Consider the following 18098-nt stretch of genomic DNA (forward strand, 5'->3'; position numbering starts at 1 on the left):
TTAGATATTTTAATGCAAGTTAAACAAAATTAAAACTATCTGGCAACTAAATAAAATAAAAAGTCACTGATTTATTTTCAATTCAAGTAACTATAAAAACCCTGGCTACTTCCTGTATAGCATGCCCAAAATAGTGCACGATCCTAATAGCATTATTTATAATTATGACAATTCCATTCCAAATACTCACATCCATACTTTACAGACCTTCCTCTTTTTATTAGTCATGAAGTAACTTTCAACACAGTTTGCACCTATAACACAGTATATCCTGCAATATCGAACACAGTGCAAGCTTACTGTACTTATACTGAGCACGTCGCTACATATCGACCATGCCATATTCCATATGAGCGATGATCCTGTTTGCAGAAATCACTCTGTGTTTTCGCATTTGTCTGGATTTATAGTACACAATAACAGAAATCAATATTCAAGCAGAAAAATCAGCACTACTCCATATGCTGACATCTGTTAAATGGAGAGATATATCAGCAGAGTACATTTACAATGGAAGCGGCTTCCTCCAGCGATGATTGCAGCTTGAAGATGATATGATGCAGTTTGTCAAAGATAAGACTCATAAAGGTGGCGATGAAGTGCTTACGTGTGTGTATTTGTGAGTGCGTGTGTGTTTTCTTTTACCTTTTACTGTGAGCACACCACTCCAGCTCGTCTCTCCACTCAGACTGGAGGCAACACAGGTGTAGGCCCCGGAGTCCGTCTCCTAGCAACAGCAGGCTCAGGGTCAGCATTTGTATGGATAAACTCAAGCACAATGCATTGGCTCAGGCCGCTTGGAGCAGCGTGGAAATCTTGACAAATGAGCACAAATTCCACAAAATTGCCTATTATTTCACTGCAATACTGCATCAAGTGTTATTTTTTTCCTATTGCTATTTGAAGTTAGCGACAGGTAGACAATAATGTGCTGTTGTGAAACCTAATGAGCTGCATATGTTGGCTCTTTTTTTCTTAGACGTGTAAACAGTGCAAAAGCAAGATAATAAGTTCAATAATGGGCAGAAAAACACAATATTTTATCTGTATCGTATAAAGGGGGATATAAAAATGCTACAATAATAAATTAAGAGGCATCTTGAAAATTCGTAGTTTTTCTGATTTATATTAAATGTCTTTTTTGTTTATTCTTTAAACTACTCATGACCTTTCTTTCACATTTAAAATATTAAATTTTGTGATTTAAAGCTTTTTTTTTGCATAAAATAACAAAAATTACACCATGTTTTAACCTTTTTTGTAATCAACAACAATAAATACAGCAAATTTTCCATAGACATGTCCATACATATATATTTTTTTTACAATTTCCACAGCTGTGCATATACACTCACCGGCCACTTGGCCACTATTAGGTACACCTGTCCAAGTGCTCGTTAACGCAAATTTCTAATAAGCCATCATCATATAGCAGCAACTCAATGCATTTAGGCATGTAGACATGGTCAAGACGATCTGCTGCGGTTTATATCCGAGCATCAAAATGGGGAGGAAAGGTGATTTAAGTGACTTTAAATGTGGCATGGTTGTTGGTGCCAGACGGGCTGGTCTGAGTGTTTCAGAAACTGCTGATCTACAGGGATTTTCACGCACAACCATCTCTAGGGCTTAAAGAGAATGGTCCAAAAAAGAAAAAATATTCAGTGAGCAGCAGTTCTGTGGGCGCAAATGCCTTGTTGAATGCAGAGGTCAGAGGAAAATGGCCAGACTGATTCGAGCTGATAAAAAGGCAACAGTAACTCAAATAACCACTCGTTACAACTGAGGTATGCAGAAGAGCAACTCTGAATGCACAACACGTCCAACATTGAGGTGGATGGGCTACAGCAGCAGAAGACCACACTGGGTGCCACTCCAATCAGCTAAGAACAGGAAACTGAGGCTACAATTTGCACCAAAATCGGACAATAGAAGATTGGAAAAATGTTGCCTGGTCTGATGAGTCTCGATTTTTGCTGCGACATTCGGATGGTAGGGTCAGAATTTGCCATCAACAACATGAAAGCATGGATCCATCCTACGTTGTCTCAACGATTCAGGCTGGTGGTGGTGGTGTAATGGTGTGAGGGATATTTCTTGGCACACTTTAGGCCCATTAATGCCAATTGAGCATTGTGTCAATGCCACAGCCTACCTGAGTATTGTTGCCGACCATGTCCATCCCTTTATGACCACAGTGTACCCATCTTCTGATGGCCACTTCCAGCAGGATAACACCATGTCATAAAGTGTGAATCATCTCAAACTGGTTTCTTGAACATGACAATGAGTTCACTGTACTCAAATGGCCTCCACAGTCACCATGTCTCAATCCAATAGAGCACCTTTGGAATGTGGAGGAATGGGAGATTCACATCATGGATGTGCAGCTGACAAATCTGCAGCAACTGTGTGATGCTATCATGTCAATATGGACCAAAATATCAGGAATATTTGCAGTACCTTGTTTAATCTACGCCACAAAGTATTAAGGCAGATCTGAAGGCATAAGGGGGTCCAACCCGGTAGTAGTAAGATGTACCTAATAAATTGGCCGGTGAGTATATATGCTCAATATTTGATCAATCGAAAGCATTATTTCAAAAAAAAAAAAAAAAAGGGAAGAGAGAGAATCAATTTCTTTAATCTAACACATTGGACTGATGAAAAAACACTTTAACCAGATATATATCACTATTTCAATTAATCCCTAACTACTAAATATAAAGTCATTTGTAATATTCAAATATATATATATATATATATATATATATATATATATATATATATATATATATATATATATATATATATATATATATATATATATATCCAATATATATATATCCAATATATATAAAAAATATATTACAACAACACTACATATCATGGTTTTACAATTTCCCCCCACTGTGCATATAAAAAAAGAGCGAATCGATTTCTTTAAAAAATGAAATCAAAACTTTTTGAACATCAGTATATGCAAATAACCCCAGATAGAAATCAACATGCAACACTCTAATCCGTAAAACAATTTAAAAAGCAAACCATGCTGAACAGTTTAATCAGATGAATCCATCAGAGTTGGAGATTGTTTTCATGCAGTGTCTCTGTGAATCTTAAAACCTTTCCGTTGTAGGAAGCCGGCAGAAATTTTCATCTGTCAGCTCAGTTTAAGATATTTGTGTCTAACATGCGAGTTAGCGCGGGCGAACTGAATGCGCGGAAAAAGAAAAAGGGAAATTTCAAAGACAAATTGGCGAGCGGTGGGGAGGGCGAGGGGCATTAAATTTTTACCACAGGGGCCGAGGGGAGAAGTCAGGCAGAAATTGCTTACGACAGTGAGAGATGTAGTAAAGCTTTTCTCCTTCTCTCTTTCTGTGACAGCGATCTAATAGTGCTGACAGCTCAGGGGCACCAATGACACGTCTGAGGATTTGACTCATTGCTGATTCACACACACACACACGCCACCATGACCTCAAATTACTGTCTGCTTGCTTGTGTCTTTTTTGTCTCCAACCTCATTTTCAAGTGGAGACCGGCATAATGCATGTGCTAGCGGCTGATGTAAACAGCAGCATTAGTAGATTGTTTGAAACTCAACCTGCGTAGCTTTATGTGTCCTCAGGCAAAACAGGAGTGTGTTGTTGAGTGTGTGTTATTTTGGTCACTTATGAATCTCTCCTGGGAGGTGGAGGAGAGCAAACAGAAGGTGTAGAAACACTTTTCTCTGTGACCTCTTCCTCTTTTGAGCGGATGAGCTCATTGGTTGGAGCTCTGTCGGTGTCGGCTGGTCATTGGTGGAGAACTGGTGGAGCTCGGAGAGGTAAACAGGCGGGCATTCACTGATTAATCACGGATGGCAGCACTGGGCTCAGTGCTAAACACGCACTTAAAAATGTATGAGCGGTAAAAGAAATAGGGAGGTAAATGTTTGGAAAATGCATTCAACCTTCTATTTATTTAAGACAGAATGAAACTTGTGCATCAGATATTTACTCTGATGTCATTATAAACCTTAACATTTAAAGAATAATTTTGTCTTCTGTAGAGAACAAAAGAAGATATTTTGAAGAATGCTGATTGCTTTTTTCTATGCAACTACAATGAATGCAAAACGAGTCTTTAAAGTTTCAAGAAGACCAATTAAATGCCAAAAGTTGTGCAAATATTTTTAAAAAGTAGGACTTTTTCTACTAAAGTTCTGTCAAAGTCTTATAATGATGAACAAACGAAAATGATTTCTCATTAATATTCACTGGGTTTTTTTTTGAGTCAGATCTTTTGAGTCAGATCTTCTAAATGAATCAGTTCGGTTGCCAGTCCACAAAATGATTCACTTGTCAAGTCTTTTTTTTAATTTGACAACAAAGTCATTCTGACTCAAAATTGACTCTTTTAAAAATGAACTTTTTTCTCAGGATTAACAGCAGCAAAGAAAACAATCATCAGTTCCTGGTTCTCTTCTAATCTCCTGTCAGTTCAGCAATGGTTATACATTTTATAGACATTGTTCAACTGGAGCAGTCCATTGCCTTAATTAACAGAGCAAAGATTTCAACAATTCTTTATTGGAACCAAATACATGACAATTTGATCTCCATTATTAAAACTTAAGTGATTTAATTTAATGACGTAGGAGAAATGATTAAGATATCTTGAGATACAGGTGACAACACTTTCTGTTTGATCTGTTTTACAATAATTTTATTAGGCACTTTTTTTTCATTTATGTACTTCTCTGGCATTATGTATGTAGTTTTTTTTCATTTATCCCTTTTACCCCTAGTTTCTTTTTTCCCTTTTATACTTATTTACAGGTTTCTGTATATCCATATATTCATATACGTGTGTTTGTTTGTGTGTACATATATATAATTTGTAATTTTATATTGTTTATATTTTAATATTGTTATCAACCATGCTTTACACATTGAACCAAGTCAATGCTGAGGAATTCTGCTATTACCATTGCTGATAACCATGTTTACTAAAAACACAATAAAGTTTAAGTCAAAAAAATTTAACTCTTTTGAGTCAGATCTTCTAAATGAATCAGTTCGGTTGCCAGTCCACAAAATGATTCACTTGTCAAGTCTTTTTTTTTTCCTAAAGTGTTTTATAATGTAGATGCTGTCAAATCGACAATAAAACTGATTTGTTTGAAAAATGATTCAATTGTCCTTTAAATCAGTTTACAATTCATGGCTTTCAACATTTTTGTGATAAGGAAACCTGATATTTCAAACCTTTATGACATCAGAGTAATTCTGTCTTCTGTAGAGAACAAAAGAAGATTGAATGGAATTGAATTGAATTGCAATGAATGGAAAACAAGTCTTTAGAGTTTCAAGAGCATTAAATGCCAAAAGTGGTGCAAATATTTAATAAAAGTAGGACTTTTTCCTGAAGTTCTACCAAAATGTTCATAATAATGAATAAATTAAAATAATTACTTATTAACGTTTTTAGTTCACCAGGTCATTTGCATTTACAACAGAATCAAAATTGACTCTTTTGAGTCAGATCTTCTAAATGAATCAGTTCTGTTGCCAGTCCACAAAATTATTCATATGTCAAGCCTTCTTCCTTTTTCCTAAAGTGCTTTTTGTCAGAAATCTGCCACTTCGGTCTTGTTAATTCTTGATTTGGTGGCAGAGTCCGGACACTAGTTCTGTGTTGTCTAGAATGTTGTTTCTCGGGTTGAGCACTCATATTTCTTGTCATTGTCTGTCTTAGTCATTGTATTAGCGCTGTCTTGGCCACATTCGGGCCGTGCCCAGGATGCGCACTCGTGTCTTGGTGTGGTGTTTTCATTCTCAGCGCTCCTGTCTAGTTGGTTTTGGTTTCAGTTAATGCTGGAATCAGTACATGCATGTCGCATGTGTGAGTGCATTGTAAGTGTTTTCATTTATCATGTGCTTGTGTCTTGCGTTCTGTTTGTTTTGGTGTTGTGAGCATGTGGTTTCATGTTTACATTGTGGCCACATGCTGTAGTGTTTTGTTTCATGTGAACATGGTTCTCTCATTTGCTGTGTGTTCGAGTCCTGTTTTCTTGTGAGCACATGGCTTGTGTTATTTCTTTGTGTCATGTGCTCTCCCATCTATTGTCTAGTCCCACCAAACCTTATTATTCTATTATTAGTTTAACACTTTCACCAGGTTGTTTCCAATTATTTCTCCTTAGAGCTCCCTCTTGTCTGCTGTGCCAGTTCATCATCTTGTCCTGTCCTGTCCTATTCTGCTCTTCCCTGCCAGCCCAGTCAAGTTTTGAGTCAGTTATGTTTTTCCCCCTCTGGGTAGTTTTTGTTATCTGTTTGTTTTATTTTTATTAATTAACCCTTGTTTTTGTCCCTGTGATTGAGTCCTTATCCTTCCCCAACCCAAACCTTGACTCTTTTACAATGTAGATGCTGTCAAAGCAGCATAGCAGAGGAAGAATATAAAATAAAATTGATTTGTTTGAACACTGATTCACTTGTCCTTTAAATCAGTTCACAATTCAAAGCATTCAACATTTTTTGATATGGAAACTAAATCAACAGCTTAGCTAATAAGCTAATTTAAAATTGTATTCAAACTATATTAGTGCATAAACAACACTAAAATAACACTAGTCTGTTCCTTAAATAAATCCCATGACTGTATCCATTATAAGGTCTTAAGAAGTGTTTAATAGTGCGTTTGTTATTCTGAAGCTCGACAGCCCATCCTCATTCACTTTCACTAAATATAGCAGCCCACAACATTTTCCCCTTTAGTTTAAAGTGAAGCAGGTTTGGAGTGATGTGGGAGTGAATAAACAAAGACCAAATTTTGGGATTAACCATTCCAGGCTATTAGTTTCCCTACGACTACCACAAACACACTCATTCTATTCCACATTTCTCTCTGCCTCGTTCCCTTGGCACAGCGGAGAGCAGGCAGTTTCTGGCCATTCTCCCGGTATAATGGCACCTTTTCACAGTGCTCGCTCTTTCTCTCTCCTTCTCACACACGCTCACACGCTACCATCTGTGCAAACCCCAGTCTCCATGCCCCCTCATGCTCTCCCATCATGCCGGGGTAATCGTGGACTAAAGAGGGCCAACGGAGGCACCAGACCAGAGCGGACAGAGCCAAAGATGTCCATCTGAACAAAGCATGCAAGGTTTAACACGCCAAATAAACAAAAACGCAACACAAAAGCATAAATCCTCACTGATAAAAACAAGGCTGCAACTTAAATTCACACATTTTCTTTGGCACTAGATGACAGTGAAGCCTTTTAGTGGATTTTATAGACACGTTTTAAAGGTTAGTTCATCAAAAAATCATTGTTTACTAGCCTTATACATCCTTGAAAAACTGGATAAATAAGTTTTCTTTTGATGCATGGTTTGTTACGATAGGATTGTATTTGGTCAAGATACAACTATTTAAAAATCTGGAAGCTGATGTGAAAGTGTTTATTTAAATAAAAGTTTTGATATTTCTTCAGTAGGAAATTTGCTAAATACCTTCATGGAACATGATCTTTATGTAATATCCTAATGATTTCTGGCATAAAAGAAAAATCGATCACTTTTGACCCACACAATTCATTTTGTCTTTTGAAATAAAAATTATCTGTGGAACATAAGACATTTCATGAATCAAGATTAATAGGATCATTCATTCAAAAGAACTCGCTTTTTAATTTCTCAGTTTACATTAAAAATGTGCATATGGCATTAGAACAACACCAGGTTGAGTAAATCAGAACTTAATTTTTCATTTTTGGGGTGAAGCACTCATTTCAAACATTAGAGAGAAGAGTGCAAGGATGTTTACAGTTAACTTTAAGCCCAAAATATTTAAATATAAATACTAACACCTAAAAAAAACCTTGATATAAGGGGGACTTTCTATTCTGCTATTGTAAAAACTCGATTTTTAATTTCTCGTTTTGAATCCAAAAAACTGCATTTGGCATTAGAACAACACCAGGGTGAATAAGTCGGGACTTAATTGAACATTTTTGGGTTAACTACTTGTTTTAAACATTATAGAGAAGAGTGCATGGGCGCTGAGAGTAGCAAATTAAGATTGCTAGCCTCCCTAGAATGAGCTTTTAATTAAGGCATGAGCGATTGTTAATCATTCCTGGGCACAATCAATTAACACATCAGGTCTGTTCACCGCGGTGCCACGACCTCAGGTGAAACCTGTAATCGCGCGCACACACACACACCCTTGAGGTCTTGAGGAATGGATTTCATTAGTCCAGCATGCGCTAACACTAACGACATCACATATTCTCCCATTACTATCATAATTACCGGGTTTTATCGCTGTGCGCAACTCTTGCATGAGCGGCCGGGTCACCCCGAAACCGTCCACGGAGCAAGTATTAAAATCGATCCGCTAATTAAGCCTGCCTGTTTGCTGTAAACTCGATTGCGCGTTTTATGCCCTCGCCATTGATCGGATAGCAGTAATGACATTTTACAGTGTCTAAACGTCACACTGGTGTGTCTGGAAATCCATTCATAGAGAACATCCCACCATAGCATATGGCGTCTGTCAGTTAAGAGAGCCACTGTGACACTGAAGAGGGCTTGATTTGAAATAACCATATGTTAATACCCTCCAGCATTAGCATTTGGGAGAGTAAAAGCTGTAAAACAGACTCTCATGTGCACTACTTAAATACTATCTTGACTGAAGTACCTGCAGGGCTGTGATTTGTAAAGTGCCATTTTCCATTAGGCTAATGCGCTCATCGATGCCCAGGATTCGTTGTCCGTCGCGCTCCCATTGGATGCTCGGAAGAGGGTTGCCCATCACGTGGCACTGCAATTGGGCCGTGGTGCCCGGAGCTAGCGTCTGGTTGGCCGGGCCTTGGCGGATGATGGGAGGGATCCGGTCGGATGGAGCTGGGGTGAAGAGAATGAGAGAGGCGTGGGACACAAGAGCCAAATTTGCATGTACTGTAATCAACATATCAACCATCTTGACGCAATGATACTTAAGAGATGGTTGAAAATCACACTCTTGTTGTGAGTTGTTATGCTAACTGATATTCTGAGAGAAATGTGATGGTAAAATACAATATCTTGATGTGGTATAACGTGAATAAACACAATTAATAATAATATAAAAACATATTTCCCTTAGCTGAATTCATTTAGTAGACTAGATCAGTGTTCCCCAACCCCGTTCCTGTCTCTTCTGATGTTCTGATGAGTTGATTCAGGTGTGTTTGATTACGAAGAGTTGAAAATGTGTGCTGTTGGTGTGACATCAGGAACAGGATTGGGAAACACTGGACTAGATCACACAACTAGCTTCACTGGCCATTTGTTTGGCACTCTTTCCAAATTACACCCCACCGGAAAAAAAATGGATCAGTAATTCATCTGATTTTAATTAGATCAATGACACAAGCCTCCGGGTGTTATTTGATTTAGTCGTAGTGCTGCTGTAAACTCTTTCTGAAAAGCATGTGTAATGATATTGCACAGTGGAAATGAGCCAAATGCATTGCAACACGTTTTAGCGGGCTCTGCGCTGTTAGAATACAATTATTCTGTGCATTTAAGATCGCGCTACAACATTTATGGGTCAATAACTGGAAAAGATGAATCTGTTATGAAGCGGTGTGGTATTAAATACACTAAATTGCCTGAGATGACTGTGCAGTGTTTTTTTTAATGAAGTCATAAGTAGCTTTGGTGGTGTTTAGACTTTTGCTATGCTCCATTCAAAAGCTGGATGTGGGAGATTTTTGCTTAATGGCAATAAAGACAACTTTGGAAAATTTAAAATATGTATGATGCACTTATTATACAAGAAATATAGATTTTAGAAAAACTATAAGCAAGCTAGTCTTTTTTTATTAATGTAAAATATTTTATACATAATTTAATTTAGCAAGGATGCATTACATTGATCAAAAGTGACAGTAAAGTCATTTATGTATTTATCTATTTTATTTAAATTGTGTAATAATTATTTTTGTGGCGATTTATTATTTTAATTATAATTATTTTTTTGGAGAAATAATTTTATTTAATTATTTTCAGTGGAGATTTAGGCCCAATCCCAATTCTACCCCTTAGCCCTTCTCCTTATCCCAATCTTTTTAGCTTGAAGGCGTAGGGCTAAGGGGAAGGGCTACATAGCCCTTGAAACTGATATTTTTTAGGACCACACCGAGGGGTAAGAAAATTTCCCAGAAAACACCATCTACAACATTAGCATGGCTGCACACGGACTTAAGGACATGCACAAATTAGTATTTTTGTCATTATTATGAATTACCACAAACAATCAAATGTTTTAACAGATTCATAAAAGCGATCATATTTTAATCATGATCGTCATGCTTAAAAAAAAACGCAAAAATTTGCTATCTATAATCCATAATAACTCCTGTATAGTAGTCCCACAACATTCTGTCACTCGATGACACTTGAATACACTGTCAGAAAAGTCTAGTGGCTGGGAATGACCTTTTTACAGTGCCTGGTGTAATGTTAACGTTGTTTTCGTGTGTTAATAGATGAATATGGCCACAGTATAAATGCACAGTACAGTTATGATCTTATTGCCACATTATATTGTTATGATAACATGATATTTTTGCCTTCTGTGATTTCCTGAAGATAAATACCAAAAAATAACACAACTGGAATAATTACAGCAGTCGCGATCTTCTGATCTCACATAAAGCAAGACATCGCGATGACATATGATGATGTGTGCAGGTGTTGTAGTGGTGCCCTATTTCTTAGGGGTAAATTTTGTAACCCTTCCCCTACCCCAAGGGGAAAGGGTACAGGTACAAAAATAGAATTGGGATTGGGCTTTAAAAAAGGAAAGTGTGGGGAACAGAAATAGGGGAAGGATCGATAAAAGACCTCGAGCAGGGACTCAAACTCGGGTCACCATAAGCAATTCAGTGTTATGAGTGGAGAATCAAACTCGGGTTGCCGTGAACATTTCAGTGTTATGTGTCGATGCACTAACGCACTAAAGTATTCTGGGAAAAAATAGAAAGTCCTAAATAAATAAATTTGTTTCCACAAAAATACTGAAATATTTATTTTTAAATGAATAATTACATATACAGTTGAAGAATTATTTGCCCCCCTGTTTATTTTATTTTCCCAATTTCTGTTTAACGGAAGAGAAAGATTTTTTCAACACATTTCTACACATAATAGTTTTAATAACTCATTTCTAATAACTGATTTATTTTATCTTTGTCATGATGACAGTAAATAATATTTGACTAGATATTTTTCAAGACACTTCTATACAGCTTTAAAGTGACATTTAAAGGCTTAACTAGGTAATTAGGTTAACTAGGCAGGTTAGGGTAATTAGGCAAGTTACGGTATAATGGTGGTTTGTTCTGTAGACTATCGAAAAATATATAGCTTAAAGATGATATTATTTTGTCCTTAAAATAATAAAAAAAAATTTAAAACTCCTTTTATTCTAGCCGAAATTAAAACAAACAAAACATTTTCCAGAAGAAAAAATATTATCAGACATAATGACAAACATTATTGCTCTGTAAACATAATTTGGGAAATATTTAAAAAGAAATAAATCATATATATATATATATAATATATATATATATATATATATATATATATATATATATATATATATATATATATATCTATATATATATATATATATAAATAAATAAATAAATAAAAAAAATAAAAATAAATAAATAAATAAATATATTTATATATTTATATATATATCTATCTATATATATATATATATATAATATATATATATATATATATATATAATATAATATATATATATATATATATATATATATATATATATATATATATATATATATATATATATATATCTATATATATATATATATATATATATATATATATATATATATATATCTATCTATATATATATATATATATATATATATATATATAATATATATATATAAATAATATATATATAATATATATAATATATAATAATATATAATTTTTTTTCTCATTGAACTGCAATAATATTTCTGAGACCTATTTTGTCGCATCCTCATGTCACTGAATGAATCTACTGAATGGAAATGTGACATTTTACTGCATTTTATTTACATTTACCAGCAGAAAAGTGCACGGCAGTAAAGCATGTGCAATGCATGATAATGTATTTCAACACAGCACTCTACAATAATTACGCCGGCCTGCATTCTTCTACAATTTGCTCTTCCATTTCATCTCGTTCAGCTGCATCTCCTTCTATAAACCAATGTGATGGCTTAACACGGCCGTGTTTCCATGAATAATTTATTATTTGTTTGACTAGCACTGAAAAACCCACTGTCTATTGACCTAAGCGAGGAGAAATGTCCATAGATAAATAATTGACAATTGGGTTACTTTAGCATTCTCATTTGAACAAAACATGAACCTGGGAAAGACAGTGTACCGCTCTGACATTTTCCCTCCACTGCGGTAAGGAAAGCAAAAGACCATAAGGTCAGAAAAATAGATGAGGGCTGCATCGCTCAAACAAACCTTGATTGTGTTCCTACATGATGTGAAATTCATAGCAGAAAGTTGCAGAGAGAGAGAAAACCCTGTGCCACATATATGCAGTGTATGTCCTTTCATAAAGCGATGGGTGATATGGACGCTCTGGTTTCTAATGACATCAATTACAATAATTAATTTGTACCCATAGAGAATTATTTTCTTTCATATATTAAAACATAAATAAAAATAAGGTGTTGTGAGTACACATAATCATATTATTTAGATGAAGTTATAGAAATGAGTAAAAAGATAATAGAAGCACTTGAACATAATAAAACATGAACACAGTAAACAAACGACTGTGGCAATTTATTGTTTATCTGTGTCCTTTAACCCACCCTGGGTAATTATGAAGTAAGTTTATTCCATGTTCTATTGAAATTCTTGATTCTAATTGGCTGAAACAGTGCAGTGCATTCAAATCGTTTAATACAAAGGTAGTTCCAGTCAGTTTTGATCACAGCTCGATATAAACGTGCTTCCCTCAAACATTAGTAGTAACCATAGTAATGCAGTGACAGTTATCGGAGCCTTTATTCCACTGTGTAATCTTGAGTAAGCCGATAGGGATCAACCAACACACAAATATGCTCAAAAATATTGATGAAGAGGTAGCTAACACATGTTACTATGAGCTATTAGATATCCGCGTCATTTACATGCACACACACACACGATCTTTCTCTCTCTCTGACTGATTAAAATCGGGAAGATCTAGCTTGTCATAACTGATGAAAATTTGGTCAAACATTGTGCTGCCAAGAGCATTACTAATTTTAACTTGTCTAAACCTTGAACAATAAGAACAGAATAAGCGGGATTATCAATGTGTTAAGTGATTTTAATTGCAGCTCTCATCAGGTAGTTCTTTGCTTCAGTGACATGCATTTAAAATCCTTTAACGCATGGCAATCTGTTGATTATCTCTTATTTACATTGCAATGCTAATCAACATAGCATGCAACACTGTATGGAATCCCCCCAAAATTATAATTTCGTTCTCCTTCAGTGATATTCTTACATATCTAACCCTGTCTGTATCTTTCTTTATTTCTTTTGCTTCTGAATGATAAAAATTGTTCAAATGTGTATTAGGAAAAGAAATTGTCTGATATCTGACATTTAACAGTAATGGCTTACTTAGGTGTCATTTGTTATTTAAATAATCGTTAATTAATTAATAAATTTATTTATTTATTATTATAAATAATTTATTTATTTTTTACTTGTTGCTGTTTTGTTTCTTTGTTTTTCTTTTTTGTTGTTGTTGTTTACTTTCTTTATTTTCCTCTGAATATGGTTCAGAAAGTAAGGAATGTGTTTAATTACCACCCAATATTTTTTCTTCATTATTGTGAAATTAATGTATTATGTATTATTTTTCTTTCCCTCACTTTTAATAACTCTCTGACTGAGAATTGCCAAAAAAAAGAGTTTAACTAAAAAAAAGGTTATTTGAAACACTCGACTGATGTTATGAATTGAATTTGGAGTTAAATTATGTCAGTAAATGTCTGTTGATAAACTGTTTATTAAAATTGTTTTCAGCTACTTAAGTACATTTATTCATTGCAGAGACTGATTTGTTTTTTTACTCAACAAAGACAACTTTGGAAATTAACAAAATATATATTTAGTGCACTTATTAAACAGAGAAATATATATATATATATTTCTCTGTTTAATAAGTGCACTATATATATGTTGTCGTCTTTAAATATATATATATATATATATATATATTTAAATATAAGCAAGTATCTTTTGTATAATTCATGTAAAATATTCAGCAAGGATGCATTATATTGATAAAAGGTGACAGTAACGACATTTATTTGAAATTTCAATTACAATCTTCCAAAATTCATGAAATTATTCAGGGTAAAAATAAAATGCTTAATAAATAAATTCCTTTGTTTTCACAAAAATACTGCAATACTTTTATCATCAAGAATATTGTTTTAAATGAATAAATACATATATTACTTCCTCATTCTGTGATAAGAACCCACATATGGGTGCAAAAAAACAAATTGTTTAAAACACTCGACTGATGTTATGAAGTGAATTTGGAGTAAAATTATGACAGTAAACCTGTTGATAAACTTCATTTAAACTGACTGATTTTTTGTTATTGTTATTAAACAGAGAAATATAAGTTTTAGAAAAATATGAGCAAGTATGTTTTTTTTATAATGCATGTAATGTATATTATATAATATTTAATTCGGCAAGGATGCATCATATTGATAAAAGGGTAAAGTAAGGACATTTATATGAAATTTCAATTAAAATCTTTCAAAATTCATTAAATTATTCTGGGTAAAAATGAAAATACCTAATAAATAAATTCATTCGTTTCCACAAAAATACTGCAATACTCTTTTCATCAATAATAATTTTTAAATGAATAATTACATATATTATTTCCTCATTCAGTGATATGAAACCACACCTGGGTACAAAAAAAGTTATTTGAAACACTCGACTGATGTTATGAAGTGAATTTGGAGTTAAATTATGTCAGTAAAATCTGTTGATAAACTGTTTATTAAAACTATATTGTGCTGCTGTAGTACATTTATTCATTGCACAGATGTTCCACATACAGTCCTTATCAAAACCAGTTTGAAGAGGCAGATTTGAGGTTTCATCATGAGATTATTATCATGGGGATAATTTTCACGGATATATCACAAACAATTAACGACATCCCACATCCAGACTTCCACAGACCATATCATAATGTACCAGGAATACACAATTAGTCAAATATCAGTCAAATAATGCCAAGATGCCAGTGTCATCAGGCATAGACACTTCTGGGAGATGCAACTGATCTAATAAGCCTGCAAACCTACAAATGTTAGACTCTCTGTGAAGGTATTTGGTGCGATCAGCGCAGGTTGGTACACACGCACACATGTGGAGTGCACATAAACAGTTTATCCTGTTACTGGGGAGCATGACGGAGACGGCATATGTTCCTGGGGTTATTTGCATAGTGCGATTGTGCCCCGTCCTTTCTGATTACGTCTCCAGCGCTTCCTGCTGTTCTCTCATTTGCCCGATGCGGAAATTTTAATTTGGGGCCGGCTTTGAAGACTTTTTAATTTAGTTCAGTTTAGAGCGAAAAGGCTAAGGCAGCGGCAATTTGTTCAAACGCAAACAAAAATATTACTCAAATCTCTGCGATAAGGCCTCACACGAGCAATTCAATTACATGTACAGTTGTGGGCCTTTAATGTAGTTAGACTGATATTAGAATATCAATGTGAGCCGACTGCCGCTGTTTGATGGGGCCGGTGGGGGTGCATGAAAGGGCAGCTCTATGTGAACGTGTGTGTCAGAAAGGCAGTTTTAAAGCATTCACTCACTGCTTTCCACCTCCAGCAGTGCTTTGGTCAAGATGCTGCCCGCCACACTGATAGCCTGGCAGATGTAGTAGCCAGAATCCTTGCTGTGCACATCTGTGATGGTAAGCTCTCCGCTCAGAGACACGGAAAAACGGCCTGACTGTGAGGGCGGCTGACTGGGAAACAGCAGGACCTGTTAAACGGTAGGAGAAAAACAAGATAAACATGACAAATGACACTTTTCAGATCAGTCAGACTTGCAGAATAGACTATAATAAAATGCTTTCTTTAACCGAAAATCTTTCCAGTACCACTAAATTATGCTTGCAAATCATTTGAGTATCAAATAAAGCACTTATGGCGACACAGTGGCTCAGTGGTTAGCATTTCTGTAAGAAGTTTGCATGTTTTTAAAATATTTTCTTATGTTCAATTTGTATTTATGATCCATTTATGTAGCACTGTTGTCCTGCGAGACATAACATTTCGTTCCTGTATGTCCACACATAGTGGAATGAAAATAAAGCTCAACTGGACTTGAATTAATATAAATTAAATTTAAGAATTGAATATATTTTGATTAGCTATAAGACAAACCACTGCTGTCTCTATTGCCTTAGTAAAACTAATTAGTTATTAAATATATGGGGATATATTATATATTATATATATATATATATATATATATATATATATATATATATATATATATATATATAATACATATATAATATACATACATATATAATATATATAATATATATATATATATATATCATACATACTATATATACATACTATACATATACATACATATTATATATATATATATATATATATATATATATATATATATATATATATATATATATATATATATATATATATATATATATATAGTTGAGGGCATTATTCACCCTCCTATGCAATTTTTATTTCTTATAGCATTTTTTTTCTTCTGGAGAAAGTCTTATTTGTTTTATTTCAGCTACAATAAAAGCAGCTTTTAATTTTTTTAAAACTATTTTAAGGTCAAAATTATTAGCCCTTTTAAGCTATATATATTTTCGATTGGGTACAGAACAAACCATTGTTATACAATATCTTGCCTAATTACCTTAACCTGCCTATTTAAGCAAGTTATTGGTATACAATGATTTGCCTAATTACCTTAGCTTGTCTATTTAACCAAATCAACCAACTTAAGCCTTTTAATGTCACTTTAAGCTGAATACTAGTATTTTGAAAAATAGCTTGTAAAATATTACTAACTGCTATCATGGTAAAAATAAAAGGAATCAGTTAACAGAATTTCTTTCATCCATTTTCCTTTAACTTAATCCCTTTATTTACCAGGGGTCGCCACAGCGGGATGAACCACCAACTTATCCAGCGTATGTTGTTCGCAGCGGATGCCCTTCCAGTAGCAACCCATCACTGAGAAACACCCATGTACTCTCTCGTTCATACACGCACACATACATTACGGCCAATTTAGTTTATTCAATTCACCTATAGCGCATGTCTTTGGACTGTGGGGGAAACCGGAGCACCGGGAGGAAACCCACACGAACACACCAGGGGCGTGTTTGAACCAGCAACCTTCCTGCTGTTAGGCGACAGTTCTAAGCACTGAGCTGTCATTAGAAATTAGTTATTAAAACTATTATGTAGAAATTGGGGGAAAATATAAAATAATTTAATTTAACTTCAACTGTATATGCCAACAAATGATTGTACTTACCAAAAAAGAATACTTTAAAATACTTTTAAATACTTTATTTAAATAAAACCACATCTATCACACTTGGCACATGGTGCAGTTACTTTATAATAATAATAATAATAGTAATAATAAAAATAACTCCTTACATTTATATAGCGCTTTACACATTGGAGGGGAATCTCTTCATCCACCATCAGTGTGCAGCATCCACCTGGATGACGTGACGGCAACCATATTGTGCCAGTTCGCACACCACACACCAGCTGATTGGTGGAGAGGAGACCATTATGCCAATTATGATATTGGGAAAGTTAGGAGGACTTGGTGGTCAGAGAGAGGTCACATCCTGGTATATTTAATGACCACAGAAAGTCGGGACCTCAGTTTAACGTTTCGAGTCTCCTTTACTATACTGAGCCATTGGGACTCACACAGACCACAAGTTGGGCACCC

General features: G+C 34.6%; 1 protein-coding gene across 1 annotated transcript in view; it reads right to left on the bottom strand.

Moving 5' to 3' along the window:
• The window catches only part of robo3 (roundabout, axon guidance receptor, homolog 3 (Drosophila)), a 138906-nt gene that overhangs the window by 40165 nt on the left and 80643 nt on the right, over window positions 1-18098 (bottom strand). Inside the window, exons 8-10 of the mRNA XM_056466568.1 lie at window positions 15941-16112; window positions 8695-8900; window positions 646-727 (exon numbers count right to left, since the gene is read on the bottom strand). Coding sequence (XP_056322543.1) covers window positions 646-727; window positions 8695-8900; window positions 15941-16112 — 460 coding nt within the window. The remainder of the gene's footprint in view (window positions 1-645; window positions 728-8694; window positions 8901-15940; window positions 16113-18098) is intronic.

Source organism: Danio aesculapii, chromosome 10, assembly GCF_903798145.1.
Source record: "Danio aesculapii chromosome 10, fDanAes4.1, whole genome shotgun sequence".
Taxonomy (NCBI): Eukaryota; Metazoa; Chordata; class Actinopteri; order Cypriniformes; family Danionidae; genus Danio; species Danio aesculapii.